Source organism: Mesoplodon densirostris, chromosome 9 (genome assembly GCF_025265405.1).
Source record: "Mesoplodon densirostris isolate mMesDen1 chromosome 9, mMesDen1 primary haplotype, whole genome shotgun sequence".
In the NCBI taxonomy this organism is placed as follows: Eukaryota; Metazoa; Chordata; class Mammalia; order Artiodactyla; family Ziphiidae; genus Mesoplodon; species Mesoplodon densirostris.
In genome coordinates, this window is record NC_082669.1 from 14281686 (window position 1) to 14302427 (window position 20742).

The 20742-nt window shown below is 36.7% G+C and overlaps 1 protein-coding gene across 2 annotated transcripts in view; it reads right to left on the reverse strand.

Annotated features, from left to right (window-relative positions):
* PHTF2 (putative homeodomain transcription factor 2) overlaps positions 1-20742 on the reverse strand; it is a 177745-nt gene that overhangs the window by 134036 nt on the left and 22967 nt on the right. For both annotated transcript variants that reach the window (XM_060107588.1, XM_060107587.1), the window contains exon 2: positions 18664-18743. In XM_060107588.1, coding sequence (XP_059963571.1) covers positions 18664-18708 — 45 coding nt within the window. In that variant the 5' untranslated portion in view covers positions 18709-18743. The remainder of the gene's footprint in view (positions 1-18663; positions 18744-20742) is intronic.

Here is a 20742-nt window from a genome sequence, read left to right on the forward strand (position 1 = left end):
ACCTAAATATAAGGCCAAACTCTATAAAACTCTTAGAGGAAAACATAAGCAGAACACTCTTTGACATGAATCGCAGCAAGACCTTTTTTGACCCACCTCCTAGAGTAATGAAAATAAAAACAAAAATAAACAAATGAGACCTAATTAACTTAAAAGCTTTTGCACAGCAAAGGAAACCGTAAGCAAGCGGAAAAGACAACCCTCAGAATGGGAGAAAATATTTACAAATGAAGCAACAGACAAGGGATTAATCTCCAAAATATACAAACACCTCATGCAGCTCAATATAAAAAAAAACAAAAAAAACAAATAACTCAATCAAAAACTGGGTGGAAGACCTAAATAGACATTTCTCCAAAGAAGACATACAGATGGACAAGAGGGACATGAAAAGATGCTCAACATCACTAATTATTAGAGAAATGCAGATCAAAACAACAATGAAGTATCACCTCACACTGGTCAGAATGGCCATCGTCAAAAAATCTACAAACAATGAATGCTGGAGAGGATTCCCTCCTACACTGTTGGTGGGAATGTAAATTGGTACAGCCACTATGAAAAACAGTATGGAGGCTCCTCAAAAAACTAAAAATAGAACTACCATATGACCCAGCAATCCCACTCCTGGGCATATACCTGGAGAAAACCATAATTCAAAAAGACACATGCACCCCAATATTCATTGCAGCACTATTTACAATAGCCAGGACTGGAAGCAACCTAAATGTCCATCAACAGAGGAATGGATAAAGAAGATGTGGTACATATATACAACGGAATATTACTCGGCCATAAAAAGGAACGAAATAGTGCCATTTGCAGAGACATGGATAGACCTAGAGACTGTCATACAGAGTGAAGTCAGAAAGAGAAAACCAAATATCGTATAATATCGCTTATATGTGGAATCTAGAAAAATCGCAGAAAAAGAGACATGGATGTAGAGAAGAAACTTATGGATACCAAGGGGGGAAGGGGAGGAATGAATTGGGAGACTGGGATTGGCATATATACACTACTGTGTATAAAATAGATAACTAAAGAGAACCTACTGTATAGCGCAGGGAACTCTACTCAGTGCTCTGTGGTGACTTAAATGGGAAGGAAATCTAAAAAAGAGGGGATATATGTATGCATATAACTGATTCACTTTGATGTAAAGCAGAAACTAACACAACACTGTAAAGCAACTATACGCCAATAAAAATTAAATAAATAAATAAAATATTGATTTCTCAACACAAAAAAGAAAGGAAATGAGAATATACGAGATTCTTCCTGAAGTACAATCTACTCAGCTCTAGAAATATGTAAAATCGTTAATATTATTAGGAACCACAGGGTAACCGTAAGGATTAAGTGTGCTAATACATATTGAGCTAACAACAGTAACAGACATATAAGAGCTCAAAATGTTAGCTATTATGTCATTTTGATGAATTACCTAATGCTTCCCTTTCCTTAATAACGCAGCATGAGACAAGGAAGGAAGGTATATGCCTTACTTGCATTCTTTTAATATTTATCATAAGATATACTCTGGTTTATTATTCTAAAACATAACCCCTACTAAATGATGCATACATATTATGAATCAAGACTACAGTACCGGGCTTCCCTGGTGGCGCAGTGGTTGAGAGTCCGCCTGCCAATGCAGGGGACACGGGTTCGTGCCCCGGTCCGGGAAGATCCCACATGCCGCGGACTGGCTGGGCCCGTGAGCCATGGCTGCTGAGCCTGTGCGTCCGGAGCCTGTGCTCCGCAACGGGAGAGGCCCCAACAGTGAGAGGCCCACGTACCGCAATAAAAAACCAAAAACCAAAAAACAAAAGCAGTAAGAATTAAAAATAAAATTTATTAAAAAAAAAAAGACTACAGTACCTTCCTTGTTTACATATTTCTAACAGTTTACTATAAATAGCATGAAAACCTGTATCATATTTTTAAAGCAATTTAAATGCCAAGAGTATTAACATATCTTGGTTATATAAATACATTTGTATTTTAGAAAATACCTAACATATTATTGCTGCTCATTCAATCATTTGAAATAAAAAATGAGATCATGAAACATCTAAGTTATTCAAAATCAAACACATTAAACTGTTTAGCTTCCTTCCACTTACCTATATAAGGTAAAATTAATATGGAGAAAAAGTTAAGATAACTTGCTCCTGGGTGCTCAGTCCAGATTCCCCAGAATTAGAATCTGAGGGACCTGGACCACTATCATCATTGGGCAAGAAAAGGTTTGCTGTAATTGCAAGAATCCAGGTAGCCAAAATTGCTACTGAGAGTGACTACAGGTATGCCTACAGAAGTTATACTGTTCATCTTCACTATGTAGAATTAGGAAAAACTGTGCAGAGGAAGAAATGAACCATTTATCCACAGAGTACTTTAGACTGTGCTAAAGTATTAATCTTTGGTAAGCGCTTTGGAAAGCATCTGCAATCTTATACTGTACATACTAGTACTATATATATTCTTATACTGATGAGACAATTGAGGCTGTCAGAAAGTTCTGCACCTAGAATTTGGGGGCAGAAACCCAAGTTCTGACTTACAACGCCATGCCTTTTCCACTGAACGACACTCTTTTATATAACTTGGCCAGCATTTTCCTAAGTATGTTCCACAGATACTCAGGGGGAAAAAATTAAGTCAAATAAATTGAGAAATTATGTTTCTTCTATTTGCCTCATAGGCAGTAACACTGAACATTATTCAAACTATGAAACTGTGTAATCATTAAACTTGTTTACCTTTGTCTGACTCAATATTTCCCAAACTAATTTGACCATAAAAATCCCTCTATTCTAATAATACCTATTAACACCATGCAGAAAACACTTTGGGAAATGTTACTATAGGCTGAAGTATTATGTTTAATACTTAATGTAATAGATATTCAGCATACAGAGACTTTCATATTTACTACTAAATAAATTAAATCAAATTACTGAAAATAAGTGTCTACCTTGGTACATGGCACATCATAGGCATTCAATATAATAATGAAGAACTATATAAACCAAAAGTTTAATGTAAGTATTGTCTCTTGACAGCACTGTTATCAAAGCAGCAAAATTTACCAAGTACTAAATATAAGGTAGGCACTGAAATAAAAAATGGCGATACAAAGATAATTCCTTCCCCTACCGATTAGCAGGGGGAATTAATTATACTGCAAGTAAAACTGTGATAAGCGCTAGAATAAACAAACTACCACTGTAACACAGAGGTAGAAAAATAACCGAATTTATACAAATACTACTAGTCATGCCAAACAGACTCAGAAGCCAATCTGAATAAGCTCCTACTGGCAAGACAACAATCTGAGCATCAATAACTGCAACAGGTTGAAACATCCAATATCTTTAAAGCCAAGAGTTCACAATGATAATTAAAAACAGACAGACAAAGAACAATGTTGACTTCTGGAAGATGCTAGGTACTATCACATTACTTTGTAAAGCTGTAAAAAGAAAGAAGAAAATAAAAAGCACTATACTACTGCCATGAAGAGAGCACACACGACTTTTCTATATGAGCTCTGGCAGCAGACACCTAATCCAGTCTCCACGGGATTACGAGAGATGTCCTTGAGAGGAAGATAATAGCTTTGCCTTTTAAGGACCAACCTGAGTTAGTTTAAAAGAAAAAAAGAGCACAAAGTGGGCACCCAAGCAGTAAGGTGAAAAACAGTACGGGGAGATTTCAAAAAGTTTTATTTGTTGGAGAGGTAGAATTAGTTCAGTAAAAGCTGAAGGCTGGAAGAGGCTAGAAAGGTAACTGAAATTAGATTTTTTTTTAAATCCTTAAAAGTTTTGCAAAGAAATGTGAGTTTATACCATATGTGAGAAGTCTTTGAAGAGTGTTATTAAATATGTAAGTCAAAAAATCAAATTTTTATTTAAGATAAATCACTGGTGGCTGTGAGGAGGAAATATTTAACTGAAACAAGAATTAAGAAACAATGAAGGAAGGGAGATTACAGCAAATTTGAGAAATGTTTAGGAAATCAAACTAGTAACAGAATGGTAACTGAAAGAACAAATTTATTTATATTTTGTTTGTTTAGAGGCTAGAGATCTTTTTTTTTTTTTTTTTTGGTATGTTGAAGGAATCATCTTTATTGAAAAAACCTAAAACTATGCAGTGTCAAAACCATTCTTGGAAATCCTGAGCTAGGAGTAGTCATAAACCTAAAGTGTGAAATTACAGCCTTTCAGAACTGAGAAAAACCTTACTGACCTTGAACTCAGACTCCATCCCTTCTTTGAGGTTAAACGATGTGCTAGCTATTTGTACAATTAAAAGCCAGTTTTAAAATTCCTGTCTTGACTTCCCTGGTGGTGCAGTAGTTAAGAATCTGCCTGCCAATGCAGGGGACACGGATTCGAGCCCTGGTCCAAGAAGACCCCACATGCCACGGAGCAACTAAGCCCGTGGGCCACAACTACTGAGCCTGCGCTCTAAAGCCCGTGAGCCACAACTACTAAGCCCATGTACTACAACTACTGAAGCCCACGCGCCTAGAGCCTGTGGTCTGCAACAAGAGAAGCCACAGTGATGAGAAGCGCCCGCAACAAAACGAAAAGTAGCCCCACCCCCACCCCGGCTCGCCGTGACTAGAGAAAGCCTGTGCGCAGCAATGAAGACCCAATGCAGCCAAATAAATAAAATTTTAAAAACTCCTGTCTTGAAGTTCTCAGTTGTTTTCTAATCTTTAACTATGGTTAATTCACTTTTAATGCTTATGAAAAAAAAAAGCCCCTAATATTTTATAGCCACCACTGCAACCCTGCCTTGGATTGCAGGATATCCTGAGATACTGTTACATAGCTAATGACAAAATTTATATCTTTCATTCTTTTTTTTCCACATCTTTACTGAAGTATAAATGCTTTACAATGTTGTGTTAGTTTCTGCTGTACAACAAAGTGAATCAGCTATATGTATACCTATATCCCCATATCCTCTCCCTCTTGAGCCTCCCTTCCACCCTCCCTATCCCATTATTATAGGTCGTTGTCACAAAGCACCAAGCTGATCTCCCTGTGCTATGCAGCAGCTTCCCACTAGCCATCCATTTTACATTTGGTAGTGTATATACGTCCATGCCACTCTCACTTCATCCCAGCTTCCCCCCATCCCCGCACCACGTGCCCTCAAGTCTGTTCTCTACGTCTGTGTCTTTATTCCTGCCTTGCCACTAGGTCCATCAGTACCACTTTTTAAAATTCGATATATATGCGTTAGCATATAGTATTTGTTTTTCTTTCTGACTTACTTCACTCTGTATGACAGATCCTAGGTCCATCCACCTCATTACAAATAACTCAATTTCATTCCTTTTTATGGCTAATATTCTATTGTATATATGTGCCACATCTTCTTTATCCAGTCATCTGTTGATGGATATTTAGGTTGCTTCCATGTCCTGGCTATTGTAAATAATGCTGCAATGAACACCGTGGTACATGTATCTTTTTGAATTATGGTTTTCTCAGGGTATATGCCCAGTAGTGGGATTGCTGGGTCATATGGTAGTTCTATTTTTAGCTTTTTAAGGAACCTCCATACTGTTCTCCACAGTGGCTGTATCAATTTACATTCCCACCAACAGTGCAGGAGGGTTCCTTTTTCTCCACACCCTCTCCAGCATTTACTGTTTGTAGATTTTTTGATGAAGGCCATTCTGACCAGTGTGAGGTGACACCTCATTGTGGTTTTGCTTTGCATTTGAAAGAACAAATTTAGATGGAACTTTACATGAGCTAAGTTAAAGATAACTTTGTTGTAGCACTTACCATAAAGTATAACCATTTTTTGTTTGAATTTTGTTTTCCCCATGATGCAGAGTTGCTGTAAGATAAGCACTCAGTGTCCAAATAATAGGTCCATCATAAATGTTATTTAAATGTAGATGGGTGCAAATTGTAACAGGAAATTATTTTTTGTGGAGACAGGGGAAGTCTTGGTTTAAAAAAAAAAAGCCTTTAATTCTAAAAGTCAAACTGTACTGATAAAACTAAATGTATTGAGTTTTCCCTGTATGAAGTCAATGTAATAAGGCTTCACTAACAATTTTTCCTAGTTTTCTACCAGTAAATAAAAATGAACCACGTAAAGTGTTAAGTGGCCACAAAGCAGTAATTAAAAATATATCCTTCTGTCTGCCATTTTGAGATTGGAAAAATAAGTCTTCATTCTCTGATTCCCCCAAACTCTAAAAGAACTAAATTTTAATAAGGCTACCTTACTAACTTCTTCTTTATATACTGTCTTTTACCTGTTTAGAGTTATGTATGCACCAATCCACTTCTCCACAAACTAGGTAAACCAGAACTCTATCTATAATTCTAATCCCATCATAGGGAGTGGAGGGAAAAGACACCAAACACAGAAAGCAAACTAAAGCAATATTTCACTTTAAATGACTAAGTATAATATCTCCTAATAAGGATATTAATTTGGGGCAAAAATTCAAATAGGAAATTTTTAGGTTATATACCCTCTCCAGCATTTTATTCTTGTGAATCAATCCTTGGTATTGAATTAACAGCTTTCTTTTGAAAAACTCTATGGGTCATTTGGCAAAAAGCAATTTAGTTTGTAAGTTACCCTGTTAAATAGCATTTATAAATGTCATTCTTTGTGGAACTACAAACATACAGCAGGTTAACACCAGTGTTGTAGATACTTCCAGGCCTTGTAAAAGCTGGTACATTTGCCTAATTTTAGGCTGCCAATGGCAACCTACCAACTTATTTCACCACTATGTCTGTTACCATGGTTAAAGATATACTGACTGCAAGATATTTGGAATATTACTGGCAAACATTATATCCTTGACTAACATTTCTATTTTAAATTTATTCATCAGAAAATGAAAAAGATTAGAGACTAGTTTTCCAGTATGTCATAAAATATTTTTCTTCCCAACTCCTAACAGGTATAAGAAGCTTTATTTACTGGAGAACTTCAACTCTCTTCAAATAACATTGTTTCTTGGATCTCCTCATAACCTGTTGTAAACAACTACTTTAATCTTTAGGCACTGTATCTAGCAACTGCTATAGGCAAATGAATGTTTCCTTTTAAAGGAATAACTATTCCACGTATCAAAAAAAAAAGTCATAAGCAAACAAGAGAACTGCAGCATTTCAAAGAAGTTATGTACTATGTAGATATTCCTAGTTCTAGCACACCAAAATATCTGCAAAACAAAACCAAAAACCTTCTATTGCCAAATAACTTTTAAAGAGGACAAACATAAAATACTAAGCATTTGGCTGTTTATGTAGTCACAGTGTCTGAACACGGTGAAAGATACCTCAAAAACTTTAATAATAAAGCATTTTCTACTAATATTGTTTTTGTGAACCCACTACTTTTATGCTCAAGAGTACTAAATATAGATCTGCTTGGAGTCTGTAAACATTACTGTGTAGCAGCCTGGGAGGACTTTGCTAGGGAACAGTGCAGGGTATTTTTTCTATTTTTCCATTTTCTTTACCCATGGGAGTTGACTCTACTCTCTCAATTAAGTACAGGTACAGCTTGTTCAAAAAGTGAAATTCTATTAACTCATGGTACAGTTTACAAATCTCTAGAGTAGGTAAAGACAAACAAATAAAACAAGACCTGTTGAGTTCCCTTATTTCTCAGGGTCTCAGTTTCCCCATATGTGTAATAAAGATACTAGAAAGGCTAATTTCTAAGGTACCTTTCCCTCTCTACATTTCTGATTCCTTAGTAATAAGGAATAGTAATAAGTAATAAGATTCTAGCACAAGGCAACCTCAAATGACAGCCTCAGGCAAAAAAAAAAAAAAGAAAGAAATGAGGGTTTCTGAGTCACTGAAAGAGCTGTCAGCAAAATCAGTTCATTGGAATACTTGAATTTTTACCCAAGGAGAAGCTTCCCTCAGCCTTCCCTCAGGTTTTGCTTCAGAGCAGTCATCCTTCGGTATCCACAGGGGATTGGTTCCAGCACTCCCAAATCCATGGATGCTTAAGTCCCTTATATAAAGGGCATAGTATTGGGCTGGTCAAAAAGTGCCTTTAGCTTTTTTAAAAAAATAATTTTATTTATTTATTTGTTTATTTTATTTTTGGCTGTGTTGTGTCTTTGTTGCTGCAGGAGGGCTTTCTCTAGTTGCGGTGAGCAGGCTTCTCATTGCAGTGGCTTGTCTTGTTGCAGAGCACGGGCTCTAGGCGTGCAGGCTTCAGTTGTGGCATGCGGGCTCAGTAGTTCTAGCTCGCGGGCTTAGTTGCTCCGCGGCATGTGGGATCTTCCCTGACCAGGGATCGAACCCACGTCCCCTGCATTGGCAGACGGATTCTTAACCACTGCACCACCAGGGAAGTCCCTAGTTTTTAAGTAAAGATAAAAGACACATTTTTCATTTTCACCAAGATGTTCATTGCACAAGGTATTCACCGTTTTCTTCCACTACCTTCTGCCATTTTTCAGGCAACTTCTTAATTCCATCTTCCTAAAACTTTTTATCTTTTTGAGCAAAGAACTGTTCCAGGTGCCTTTTACAGTCTTCCAGGGAATTGAACTTTTTTCCATTAAGAGAATTTTGTAAAGACTGAAATAAATGGAAATCCCAAGGTGCAACGGCTGGTGAATACGGTGGATGAATCAGAACTTCCCAGCCAAGCTGTAACAGTTTTTGCCTGGTCATCAAAGAAACACGCAGTCTTGCGTTATCCTGATGGAAGATGATGCATTTTCTGTTGACTAATTCTGGATGCTTTTCATCGAGTGCTGCTTTCAGTTGGTCTAATTAGGAGCAAAACTTGTTGGCATTAATTGTTTGGTTTTCCAGAAGGAGCTCATAATAGAGGACTCCCTTCCAACCCCACCATATACACAACATCACCTTCCTTGGATGAAGATTGACCTTTGGTGTGATTGGTGGTGGTTTATTTCGCTTGTCCCACTATCTCTTCCATTCCATATTATTATACAGTATCAACTTTTCATTGCCCGTCAGGATTTTTTTAAAAAACGGAACGTTTTCGTTATGTTTAAGTAGAGAAGTGCATGTGGAAATATGGTCAAGGTTTTTTCACTTAACTTATGTGGAACCCAAACATCAACATAACTAAGCTGATGCAAATGATTTTCAACACTTCATTTGGGTATTTTAAGTATGTTGGCTATTTCCCGCATGGTATAACGTTGATTGTTCTCAATTAATGTCTCAATTTGATCGCTATCAACTTCAGCTGGTATACCCAAGCGTGGAGCATCATCCAGTGAGAAATCTCCAGCATGACATTTCGCAAACCACTTTTGACACGTTCGATCGGTCACGGCACCTTCTCCATGCACTGCACAAATCTTTTTTTGCATTTCAGTTGCATTTTTACCTTTCTTGAAATAATAAAGTATAATATGCCAAAAACATTGCTTTTTTTCTTCCATCTTCAACATTAAAATAGCTACACAACAATTCACCAATTTTGATAAGTTTTTTTTTAAACGCACACTGATATGACAGCTGTCACAATACAATCTAACAAAACTGTTTCCAGTGAAGTTAAAGACAACTAAGCGCTACTAGAGCGATCTTACTGAAAAAATGGGATGAACTTTTTGGCCAACCCAATATTTGCATATAACCTATGCACATCCTCCCGTATACTTTTAATCCTCTCTAGATTACTTACAATACCTAATACAATGTAAAATGCTATGTAAGTCGTTGCTGGTGCTTGGCAAAATCACATTTTGCTTTTTGGAACTTTCTGAAATTTTTTTTCTGAACATCTTTGATCTGAGGTTGGTTGAATCCGTGGATGCACAACCTGGGGATGTGGAGAGCCCACTGTAATTAATTTACCTACAATTTTACTAACTGATTAAACAAATGGGGATAAGGCCAAAGAAGTGAAAATTCATGGCAAAGAAGCACAGGTAAACCACAATGTATTATAAAACAAAGCCACAATTAATAGACAATAACAACTATGGATCAGGAAAATATTAGAAAGTGGTCATTTCTATTCCATTTGCAGTTAAAGAACTTTTGGAAAGAGTCAAAATTTTTTTAAAGTTTGGTTATTTAAAGAAAGATACCCAGAAAATTCATCAAATAGTATTGTGCATTCCTCACAATTGCTATGTAAAATTTTAGGTGGTATTAAACTTAAGAAACTCTCTGTCCTTCTATTTATTTATTCTATCCACTCTTTAATGCATCATTTATTTTGTTCCTTCCTAAAATACCTCTCTTTAACCATGAAAAAAAGTACTTCAATTGATCTCAAATAAAGAATGACATTTTCTGAGAAAAACAAAATTATTTGTGCTAGAAATTAAAGCAAAGGGTGAAGGAGGGAGCAACTAAATGCAAATATAGAATTATCAAATATACAGAAGAAAACTGACCACTTCTTCTGATGGTGTTTTTCTATTTTAACAGATATAGAAATGTTCAATTTACAAGAACTATTAACCAAAACCTTTAATTATCCAAATTTTTGTTAATAACAACGCTCTATATTTAGCAAGAGGGAACAGAAGAGAAAGCACAGAAACAGAGTGAAGAAGGCAATGTGAAGTTGAAGGCAGAGGCTGGAATAATGCATCTACAAGCCAAGGAACACTAAGGATTGTGTTTCCACAGAAGCTAGAAGAGAAGCACGGGACGGTTTCTCCCCAAGAGCCTCCCTACAGAAGGAAGCAACCATGCTGACACTGTGATTTTGGACTGCTGGCCACCTGAACCATGGGAAAAAAATACATCTCTGTTGTTTTAAGCCACCCAGTTTGTGGTCATTTGTTATAAAAGCCCTAGAAATCTTATACTACTTCTTATAATATCTTGATATAGCCACCGAGTTAATCCATTTCATTACCACAATAAATCAAACCATGAAAATATATATGGAAGCACTCTGAAAAATAGATGCTGTTTAAATATGTGGTGGTACTAAACATCTTCATTATCATCATCATCATTCTATCATTAATGTTGTTAAATCAACCCCTATCTACATATAATACTAATTATATCTTTCTTTAAAAAAAGATGTAGGGGGCTTCCCTGGTGGCGCAGTGGTTGAGAGTCCGCCTGCCGATGTAGGGTTCGTGTCCCGGTCTGGGAAGATCCCACATACCGCGGAGCGGCTGGGCCCGTGAGCCATGGCCGCCGAGCCCGCGCATTCGGAGCCTGTGCTCCACAACGGGAGATGCCGCAACAGTGAGAGGCCCGCGTACCGCAAAAATAAAATAATAAAAAAAAAAAGATGTAGGGACTTCCCTGGTGGCACAGTGGTTAAGACTCCACTCTCCCAATGCAGGGGCCCCGGCTTCAGTCCCTGGTCAGGGAACTAGATCCCACATGCATGCCGCAACTAAGAGTTTGCATGCCACAACTAAGGAGTCGGCAAGCCGCAACTAAGGAGCGCCTGAGCTGCAACTAAGGAGCCCACGTGCCACAACTAAGGAGCCCGTGAGCCGCAGTTAAGGAGCCTGCCTGCCACAACTAAGACCCAGTGTAACCAAATAAATAAATTAATTATATATTTTTAAAAAAAGATGTATACCCCTTCAAATACTCTCACATCAGAAATCATCTTTTTTAAAAAAAAAAAAACCACCTCTGAATATCCATGTAAAGTGCAGACAGTAAACCATGTTCCTATAGGGGTCAGACAGGTGACATAAATGTGAGGTGAGGTCGGTCCAAGTGCACATGTCCTTACCATTAGGAATGTAGCAAACTAGACAGCACATCCCCCAAATTCTGATTTTTGTCTGAAATGTTATGATCTTTCAATGCTGACTTGATTTTTAAAAACTGAGCCAACTAAGCGAAAACCATCTCCAAGTCCTGTATGGCCCTATGGTTCTCCAGGTTTCTCCCTCCAACGTAAATAAAGCGCTAAGCCCAGTGTTTGACACCCAGTAAATCCACAAGAAGCACTAGGTGTTATTATAGTAATGGTCTATTATCACTGCTGACCTTTGTGAAAGCACTTCCAGCAGAGCAGAGGCAGAAGCCAGACTACAGTGACTTGAGGACCGATGGCTAAAGTGGCAACAGAGACAACGGCACAGTCTTTTCTAATTGGAAGTTGAGGAGTAGTAAGAGGGGATGAGCAAGGACAGAAGCTGAAAGAGGAATATGGGAACATAAACATTCTTCATTAAGGTTTGTCTACAGATTAAATGAAGAGCTCTTTTAAACAGTCAAAAAAAAAAACCTTTTCAAATTAAACAAATCAATTTTAAAAAAGTTTCTTCAGTGTGTTTTTCAAAGCAACTTTAGTACAGGAGAAAAGAGTGGCCTGAAAGTCAGCAGATCTGAGTTTTGGTTTTATCATTAATTCATGACTATGATCAAGTTATTAGATCTACAGGCATCAGGTTTCTCATCTGTAAAGCAAAATGTTTAACAGGAACTAGATGATCTCTAAAGTCAAACTATCTTGACAACTGCATAGCACAGTTTCTTTCTTCCTTGTAAATAAAATTCAAACTCTAATTATTTTTTTTAGAAATACCCAAACTAGAGAGAGGGTGAGGGTGGAAAATTTTAAGAACTTCATGACCAAAATGCGGCAGAAAAATCTTAGGTGAAAAGGTACATATTTCAGTAACTAAACTAACCAATGTATTTATGCTAGGAAAAGACTTATTTCTGGCAAGTAAGTGACACTGAAAAGGAAATGGTGGAAAACATGAGCATTGATTGAAGCAAAGAAAGTTGAGGCTTATAAATTACACTTAATCATGTCTCTGCTGTACAAGTGTTAGACAAACATCAACTAAATACCCACTGTTCTAATATTGGATGGATATTAGAAGACTGACATTTTAGGTTTCTCGTTTACAAGTAAGAATCTTTTTAGCCTCAGAAGAATTTTTAGAATCCATGAAATAAGCACTCTGATAAGTTTGGGGAACAATTCCTCTGATAAGTGTATGAATATGAGATAATAATAATAGAAATAACTCTCATTTATTGAAGGCTTACCCTGAGCACTTTGCTAACACTTTGCATATATCATCATCATTTTAAATATAAAAGTCAGTGTTTATATATATGAAGAAAGTGAAATTCAGAGACACAATCTGTCAAGAATTACACAGGCTTTCAAGAACAAGGATTCACATCTCTGCTTTCCAACCCCAAAACCCATGTTCTTGTTACCATGAAGATATACTGCCTCCTACACTGGTCACTCTCAAAGGGGTCAGGCTGTGACTAAAAGGGAGCCTGAAGGTTTTGTAAAGCCGGTAACATTCTGTTTCTTGATCTGAGTCTTATTTTATAAACAGGATACAAACAGTTCTGAACACAAGCAGTTGTTCAGTTTGTAAATATATGTGTAAATATGTAAATATATTATATATAATAAATAATAATCTGTGTGGTTTTGAGTATATATTATATACCACAATAAAACTTATACATTCTCTATGCATTAGTCGGGACTCTTTTTTACAAGTAAAAGTCCAGTTCAAACTATCTTCAACAAGAAGGGGAAATTTAGAGACTTCCCTGGTGGCACAGTGGTTAAGAATCCGCCTGCCAATGCAGGGGACACGGGTTCGAGCCCTGGTCCGCGAAGATCCCACATGCCGCGGAGCAACTAAGCCCGTGTGCCACAGCTCCTGAGCCTGCGCTCTAGAGCCCGCGAGCCACAACTACTGAGCCTGCGCTCTAGAGCCCGCGAGCCACAACTACTGAGCCTGTGCTCTAGAGCCCGCAAGTCACAACTACTGAAGCCCCTGTGCCAAGAGAAACCACTGCAATGAGAAGCCCGTGCACCACAATGAAGCGTAGCCCCTGTTCACCACAACTAGAGAAAGCCCACACGCAGCAATGAAGACCCAGTGCAGCCAAAAATAAACAAATAATTTTCTTTTCTTTTTTTTTTTAAAAAGGGAAATTTATTGGCTAAATAACTCAAAGGTCAGGGGTGAAGCTAATCTCAGGGTGGAATAAATCCAGGGACCAGAGCACCTGCTGGCCTGTGGTTGTCTGCTTTTTCCCTATTCCTGACCACTCTCTGTGCTCTCTCATTCTCTTCTTCTAAACCTTTTTCCATGTTGTGGTAACATGCTTAGGTTTTCATCCTTCTAAATGAAAGTTCCTAAATGAAAGAAGCAAAAGAGTCTTCTCCAGCAGCTCTAATTAAAAACAAAACAAAACAAAACAAAAACAAAAAACTATAGAAGGACAGTTTGGGTCGTCAGATTTACCTGGACCCATCACTGTGGCCAAGGGAATGAGGTACCATTTCTGGTCTGGTCTTAGTCACATACCCACCTCTTCGGTCAGATGGAAGAAGTATGTGCAACACATACTCCTGTTGGTCATTAAAGAAACTGCAGAGTACTGACCGCCACTCTAATGTCTCATGTACTATATTCCAAGTCATAAGATGCATTACCAGTATTATTTTTAAGAGTGATACTTCATATTTATTCAACAATTCATAAACCAATTTAAAAACCTTTTGAAAAACTATATTTAAAGTTGATTCACTCCTTCATAACCCTGTGAGGCACAGAGAGGAAGCACTACCATCCTCAGATTACAAAAGAAGGAACTGAGGCTCAGAGAGATTGAGCAACACATTCAATATTACAAGCTGATAAATGTCACAAAATCAGACACAAGTGCTCTTCCAACCATATCATACGATAAGGCACAGTAGTTTAAAATTACATTAAAGATTTAATGGTACCTATGAGAATATGGTTCAAGGGGAAAAAAAGCTTAAATGAGAAACTGTGATAAACCCATTTGTCTGAGGCTCAGTACTTCTATTTGGTAGATCTTAATTTTATATCTACTACTATAAGCATTCAAAAGCATATAGGCTTTCCTATACAGGAAACCACATACCATCAGAAAGCATGTCTTGGTTATCACTTAGCATGCCTTCAGCTGCAAGGAAATAAAATTAAACTTCAAGTGACTGAAAAAATAAGGGGATTTATTATCTCATACAGTAAGAAGTCCCAAGATAAGACATTTCCAGAGTTAATTAATTCCACGGCTCAAAAAGTCCTGAAAAACTCAGGACCTTTCCATCTTTCAACTCTGCCAGACTTGGCCTGCTGTCAAGCTCCCTTCTGGGGAGCAAGTTCATTACAACAGCTTCAGGCAACAGAGCTTCACCCACTAATGTCCACAGACAGGAAACAGACCCTCTGTTTCATTTCATTCATTTACCTATGTTAAATTAGTTAATATATGCAAAGCATCTAGAAAATGCCTGGCACATAATAAATGTTATATAACTGTTAGGGGAAACACTGACTGAAACCACCCACCCTGGCCAGGCACCACAGTAACCATCTGCGTGAGTTGTTTTACAACAGGAGGTCCTGGTAAGGAACACGGAACTAACAAGCCACCATCAACTGGAAGAATTCGGGAAAGGTCAATAGGAGACGCCAGCCCATATGTCCTACCAACCTCCCAGAATCCTCCTCACTGGAATCCATCTTGGCTGAGTGATGCGTGTGCCACCAGGAAGGACCCTGAGTCAGAATGACTGGCCAGAGACAGCCCAGAAACTAACCCCATTCCCATAAAACCCGAGACTGCAAGCCACATGGCAGAGCAGTCCTCCTGGGTTCCCTCACCCTGCTGCTCTCCACCCGGGCGCCCCTTCCCAATAAAGCCTCTTGCTTTGTCAGCACGTGTGTCCCCTCAGACAATTCATTTACGAGTGTTGGACAAGAGCCCCCTCTCGGGCCCTGGAAGGGGTCCCTCCTGCAAGAAAAGGACTTTTGTTTTTAATAAGCCTGTATTTAAGAGGAACACAAATCTATATGACCAAAGAGCAGTGAAGGAACTCTCAGGCTGATGATAAAGGAAATACCAAGATGACAGATGAGAGGCATGACTTGAGAACAATCCATCCAAGAATGGAGCAGGAGGACACAGTTCTAGGAGGGTCATTCCCAAGAAAGAAAAAAAAGAAATTGGTAGAATACCTGAATGTCACTGACTACAACAAAAGTTGTTCAGTTCTGTCAGAGACTTTCAAGAACTAGAAAAACAAAGCAAAACATAAAAACTGTTGCACAGACAGGAAATATTATCACAGATACTACATGATGTTGCTCTAAATACTGCATACACAAACATAAGCCTTGAATACTGATTTAACCAAAATTTTTAGTCACTGGGAGGATGCAGTAGGAGGATTGGAAAGAAATCATAAAAAAGCTAAATCCTTATCATACAGTCAAAAATCAACAAAAAACATCTATAATGTGGGCCCCTCGCCCACTACTTTCTGGAGACAACTGAGTAGATTGTAAATAACAGTTACCACTCAGATTGCTAAACTGTATAACTATTTAATGACAATTAATTGCTTTGTGGCAGAGGCTAATAATCATCTTAAATTTGAAGGCTGCCTCAGAGACCCAGATTTTCCATAGCTCTTTCTCCCTCTTGTTCCCTCATGGCATTTTAGCATGGAACTAGCAGGGAGAAGAGAGAGGAAGTTATGGTATAAATATGGGTATCTGGTCACTGATTTTGGTTGTATGACTTAATTTCTTTTGCACCTTTATAACTTGGGCAAAGTAGGTATGTATAAAAAAAAAGTAAATACCATAAAAAAAACTAAACAGTGTTATTCAACAGGGCATTATTCCATTTTTAGCAGGGCAGTTCTTTTTGGTGCCCTAAGATAGCTCTATGAGGCTATCTTAGAGCACAGGGATGCAAACTAAGGCCTGTGGACCAAATCTAATGTATTGCTGGTTTCTGTAAATTAAGTCTTATTGAAACACAGTCATGCCATTCATTTCATTCATTTATATATTGTCTATGGCTGCTTTTGTCCTGTAACAGCAGAGTTGAGTAGTTTCCACAGAGACCTATGGCCCTCAAAGCCTAAAACACCACCTGATCCTTTACAGAAAAAGTTTGCCAACTCTAATTTAGAATATTGCATGATATTTTGTATCCAATTCCTACCCACAAATGTCAGTATTCCCCAAAAAGTAATTATGAAAACCCCCACTTCACACCCTATATTTGCAACCCACCCTCCCCTACTCCCTACCAGGATGAAGAGTAGAACTTTGAAACACCAACTGCCTCCAGGGAGCAGAACTCAGAGGTTGGATAAGGGTAGGAAAGGGTACCAATAGGGGCTGTTATTTTTGTTTTCAAAAAGTCTTAAAATACTAAATCTTTCAAAGTATTCACACGTATTCTTCAAGAAAATTAAATTTAAAATCAAAAGAAAACAATAGAGCAAATCAAATCTGGTTAATGGTTTTGGTGACTCTCTAACATAATATGTGATTATATTTGCTAGATATAATTTGTTTTATCTGTTAGGGTTGCTCTGGAGAATTTTTTGGTTGCGCATATCCAAAGCTGCTAGATAGACAACCCTCAGATAAGAAGGGTGTTACTGTGCTAAAACTGAATGTGAGTATAATATTTGAAATTCTCCGATTTCAAGAAAGGTCAATAATCTAACACATCCTACAAATGATCTTCAGTGAAGTTTGAAATGTTTAAACCTAAAAAGTCTGATAGATAAAATGTTTAATAAATATTACTAACTCTCATAAGTAGAAATTAAGAGAAAAGCTTTCAAAAGATCTATGTAGGAAAAAAAATTAGTTTTCTTTAATTCAGCTTTCTTTTAAGTTGACTGGAAATTTAAAAGATGACACTAATATAAAAACATAAAAGACTGAATTAATAGTATGATCCACATCAATACTTCCAATTCATTACTTTATGAGAAAAATGTGACACTGTATATCTGTGGTATGTTCTACCCAGAAAAGACATGACACATCCAAAGACAGACTGTATTCTTAGGTATGTCTAATCTTTAAAGTGTGCTAATTTACCACTTATTTACAATTTAACTGAATTTTAAAATTGTCTGATTTTCCCATACATAGGAAAAGCTTTAAATATATAATTATCTTTGTTAATAGGGACCTAATGAATAAGGCATCAAAAACGTTTTAAGATGTGAAAACAAACATAATTCACTATATAAGCTAAAAATCTAAGATACCACATAAAACAACAATACATTTTAAAGAGTGTAAACAACACTCTTCAGGAATAAACAGCTTACTGTATCTTCAAAAAAGGCATCAGAATCTGTACTTTATAAAGAAAACATTACATTGGTAAAGCTTATTTTGAAACGTAGGATGACACAGCTACTTAAGTAGTTATGACGACTATTCCTAAAACATCAAAATAAACATTTTAATATTTCAGTTTGGAAAATACAGTCTCCAAAGGTTTATTCTACTGAAAAGATTCAGCTGTTGAATTGTAACTTACAAGAAATAGACTTAAACTGTAGTTTCCCTTGTTATAAAATTATAATAGCTGTTAACCTTTCTTCAAAAGAAATTAATGCAAGAAAAATTTAATGCTTTCATAAAATGCTAACTGTATTCATAATCCTGGAAATTTGGTTTATATTTTAACTGAAAATAATTAATCTAGCTACTTTGATAATGTGGAGTAAAAAGTAGAGAAAAATATTTCTAAGCACCACCTTTCTTATTTTAGGTAATACTTCACATAAACCCATCGTATTAAAAAAAAGCATGCGTTTTTAGAATAAAAACATTTAAAAGGTTAAAAGCTTTGACTATCAACTTACCTTCTTTTGATACCACACTATAGCATCTGTGACTTTGGACGCCATTTATTCCACTGAGATCACACATTCGTCATTTTAGGCTGTGCAAGAGAGAAAAACATACAAAGGACTTGACTTCCACCTTCTAAAAGGAGACTGAACAACATGTATACATAGCACTCTGGTTACTTGCACAGCAGGGGTGTATGACTATACTTATATTACACCCTTCCTCATTACTATTTTAGCAACAGGTTCCCTTAAGTGAACAAAAATCAGTTGCCATAAGAAAAGGATCTTTCTACATGAATATAACACTTAAATTTTCTTACAAAATAGTTGAATTGTTTTTTAAAAAATAAGTCTTCTAAATAAATTTCAGAATTTTCCAGGTTAGACTGGAAATTTTTCATTTATAAATTCCCATATGATAGGAATCAATCCATTCACTCAGTAACAGATCAGTTTTGCTTCAGCTTCTATCTAGGAGCTAACATCAATTACTGTTGCTAAAGGATGGCTTAATAGATTCCAAAATTTATAATCATATTTAATTTTCCCTGATACTCAGTAAACACAAAGTTGAACTAAAATCAAATAGCTGGAGAAACCTAATTAATGTATGTTAAATAATACTAAGCTAATATTAGAGTTAATTACACAGGAATAGCTACTATTAAGGACTTCTCAGATATCACAGTTTGTTAATATTCAGAAATTTACCACAGACTACTTCATAAACATCTTTCTGGATACTAAACTTAATGGTTCCTTACTCGTAGAGAAAATTAATTTCAGACTGATTCCAGCTACCTTTGGAATATTCTTCTAGTCTTAATACTACACCAGCATAGAGGGCATCTCTGGCAGGTGTTAAGGATGAGCTTAAACAGGTTCAAATGCAGAATTCATTGCAGAACTCATTACACATTAGGATCATTCAAGGCCAAACAGGATCTCAAGAAAATTCTGAGTGGAGCACCCTGCTCAGCCAATCCTAGCACATGCAGCTCTGCAACCGGCGAAATGCTAACACTACAGAGTTTGCCCAGAGTAAACAAAATACCAGAGGTTTTATACTTCATTCTTGGGAGCATATAAGGATTCAAATATAACGACAATTATTACCAGCAAGTTCAAATATTCAGATCAACTTCTAAAATTTAAGGCAGAATTTACTTACTGCCTGTATTTTTTTAACTTTTATTGAAATATAGTTGATTTACAATGTTGTAACTGCATATATTTTTGACAGTGTTAGAGACCAGATTATTTATTACCTTTCCTAAGATACTGATTGCATCTTTAACTGATCAAATTCAAGTAAACTATGTTTTGAAAACCTCATAAATTCCCTGGCATCATGGAAAGAGGAGGAGCATAGAGTCAAAAGATGAGGATTCAAATGGTACCACTAATATGCAATATTGAAGAAGTCACTTCACCTCTATGATCTAGTTTCTTTCACTTATAAATCAGGAGTGACTGCACCTATCTATACCTTATAGAGTTTTTGTGACTAATAAATAAGACAATATACATAAAATGCTTACCAAAGTCTAGTACATATAGATGGTCAATTATAATTATTTTATTATTAATTTTATATTTAAAAATTCCCCAATTCAGGAACTGGGAAATATTTATATTTCCTTTTTTAAACATGGCAAACAGGTTAGAGAAGGAAAACGTGCAATCAGTTTTTGTTGACAGTTAAAATAAAAATAGTTATTATGATTATCCTAAGATTGCAATGTCAATTCTCAACTCCATACACATGGATTATTTAGAGATTTCAAAGTTCACCTCCTCTGAAGTTTCTCAGTCAGATGTGGCTACCTTTATTTCTCTTACCAGGGTTCTGGGGGGAAGCTTGTCTTTACTGACTTAAAATCTTCCATTTTTTGTTTTTCTGTCTTGGAGGCCTTTGGGAGTAATTCATTAACTGAAACCACATTTTGTCCTAGAGGTTTTACCTTGATTCGGTCAGCAGACTATTCATTACAACATTACACCTTCATTATAATTGTCTGTGAGGACTATTGTTTATGTTTTCCAAACTGGTTATAACTCTCCTCCCTCTCCTGTCCCCACCTTGCC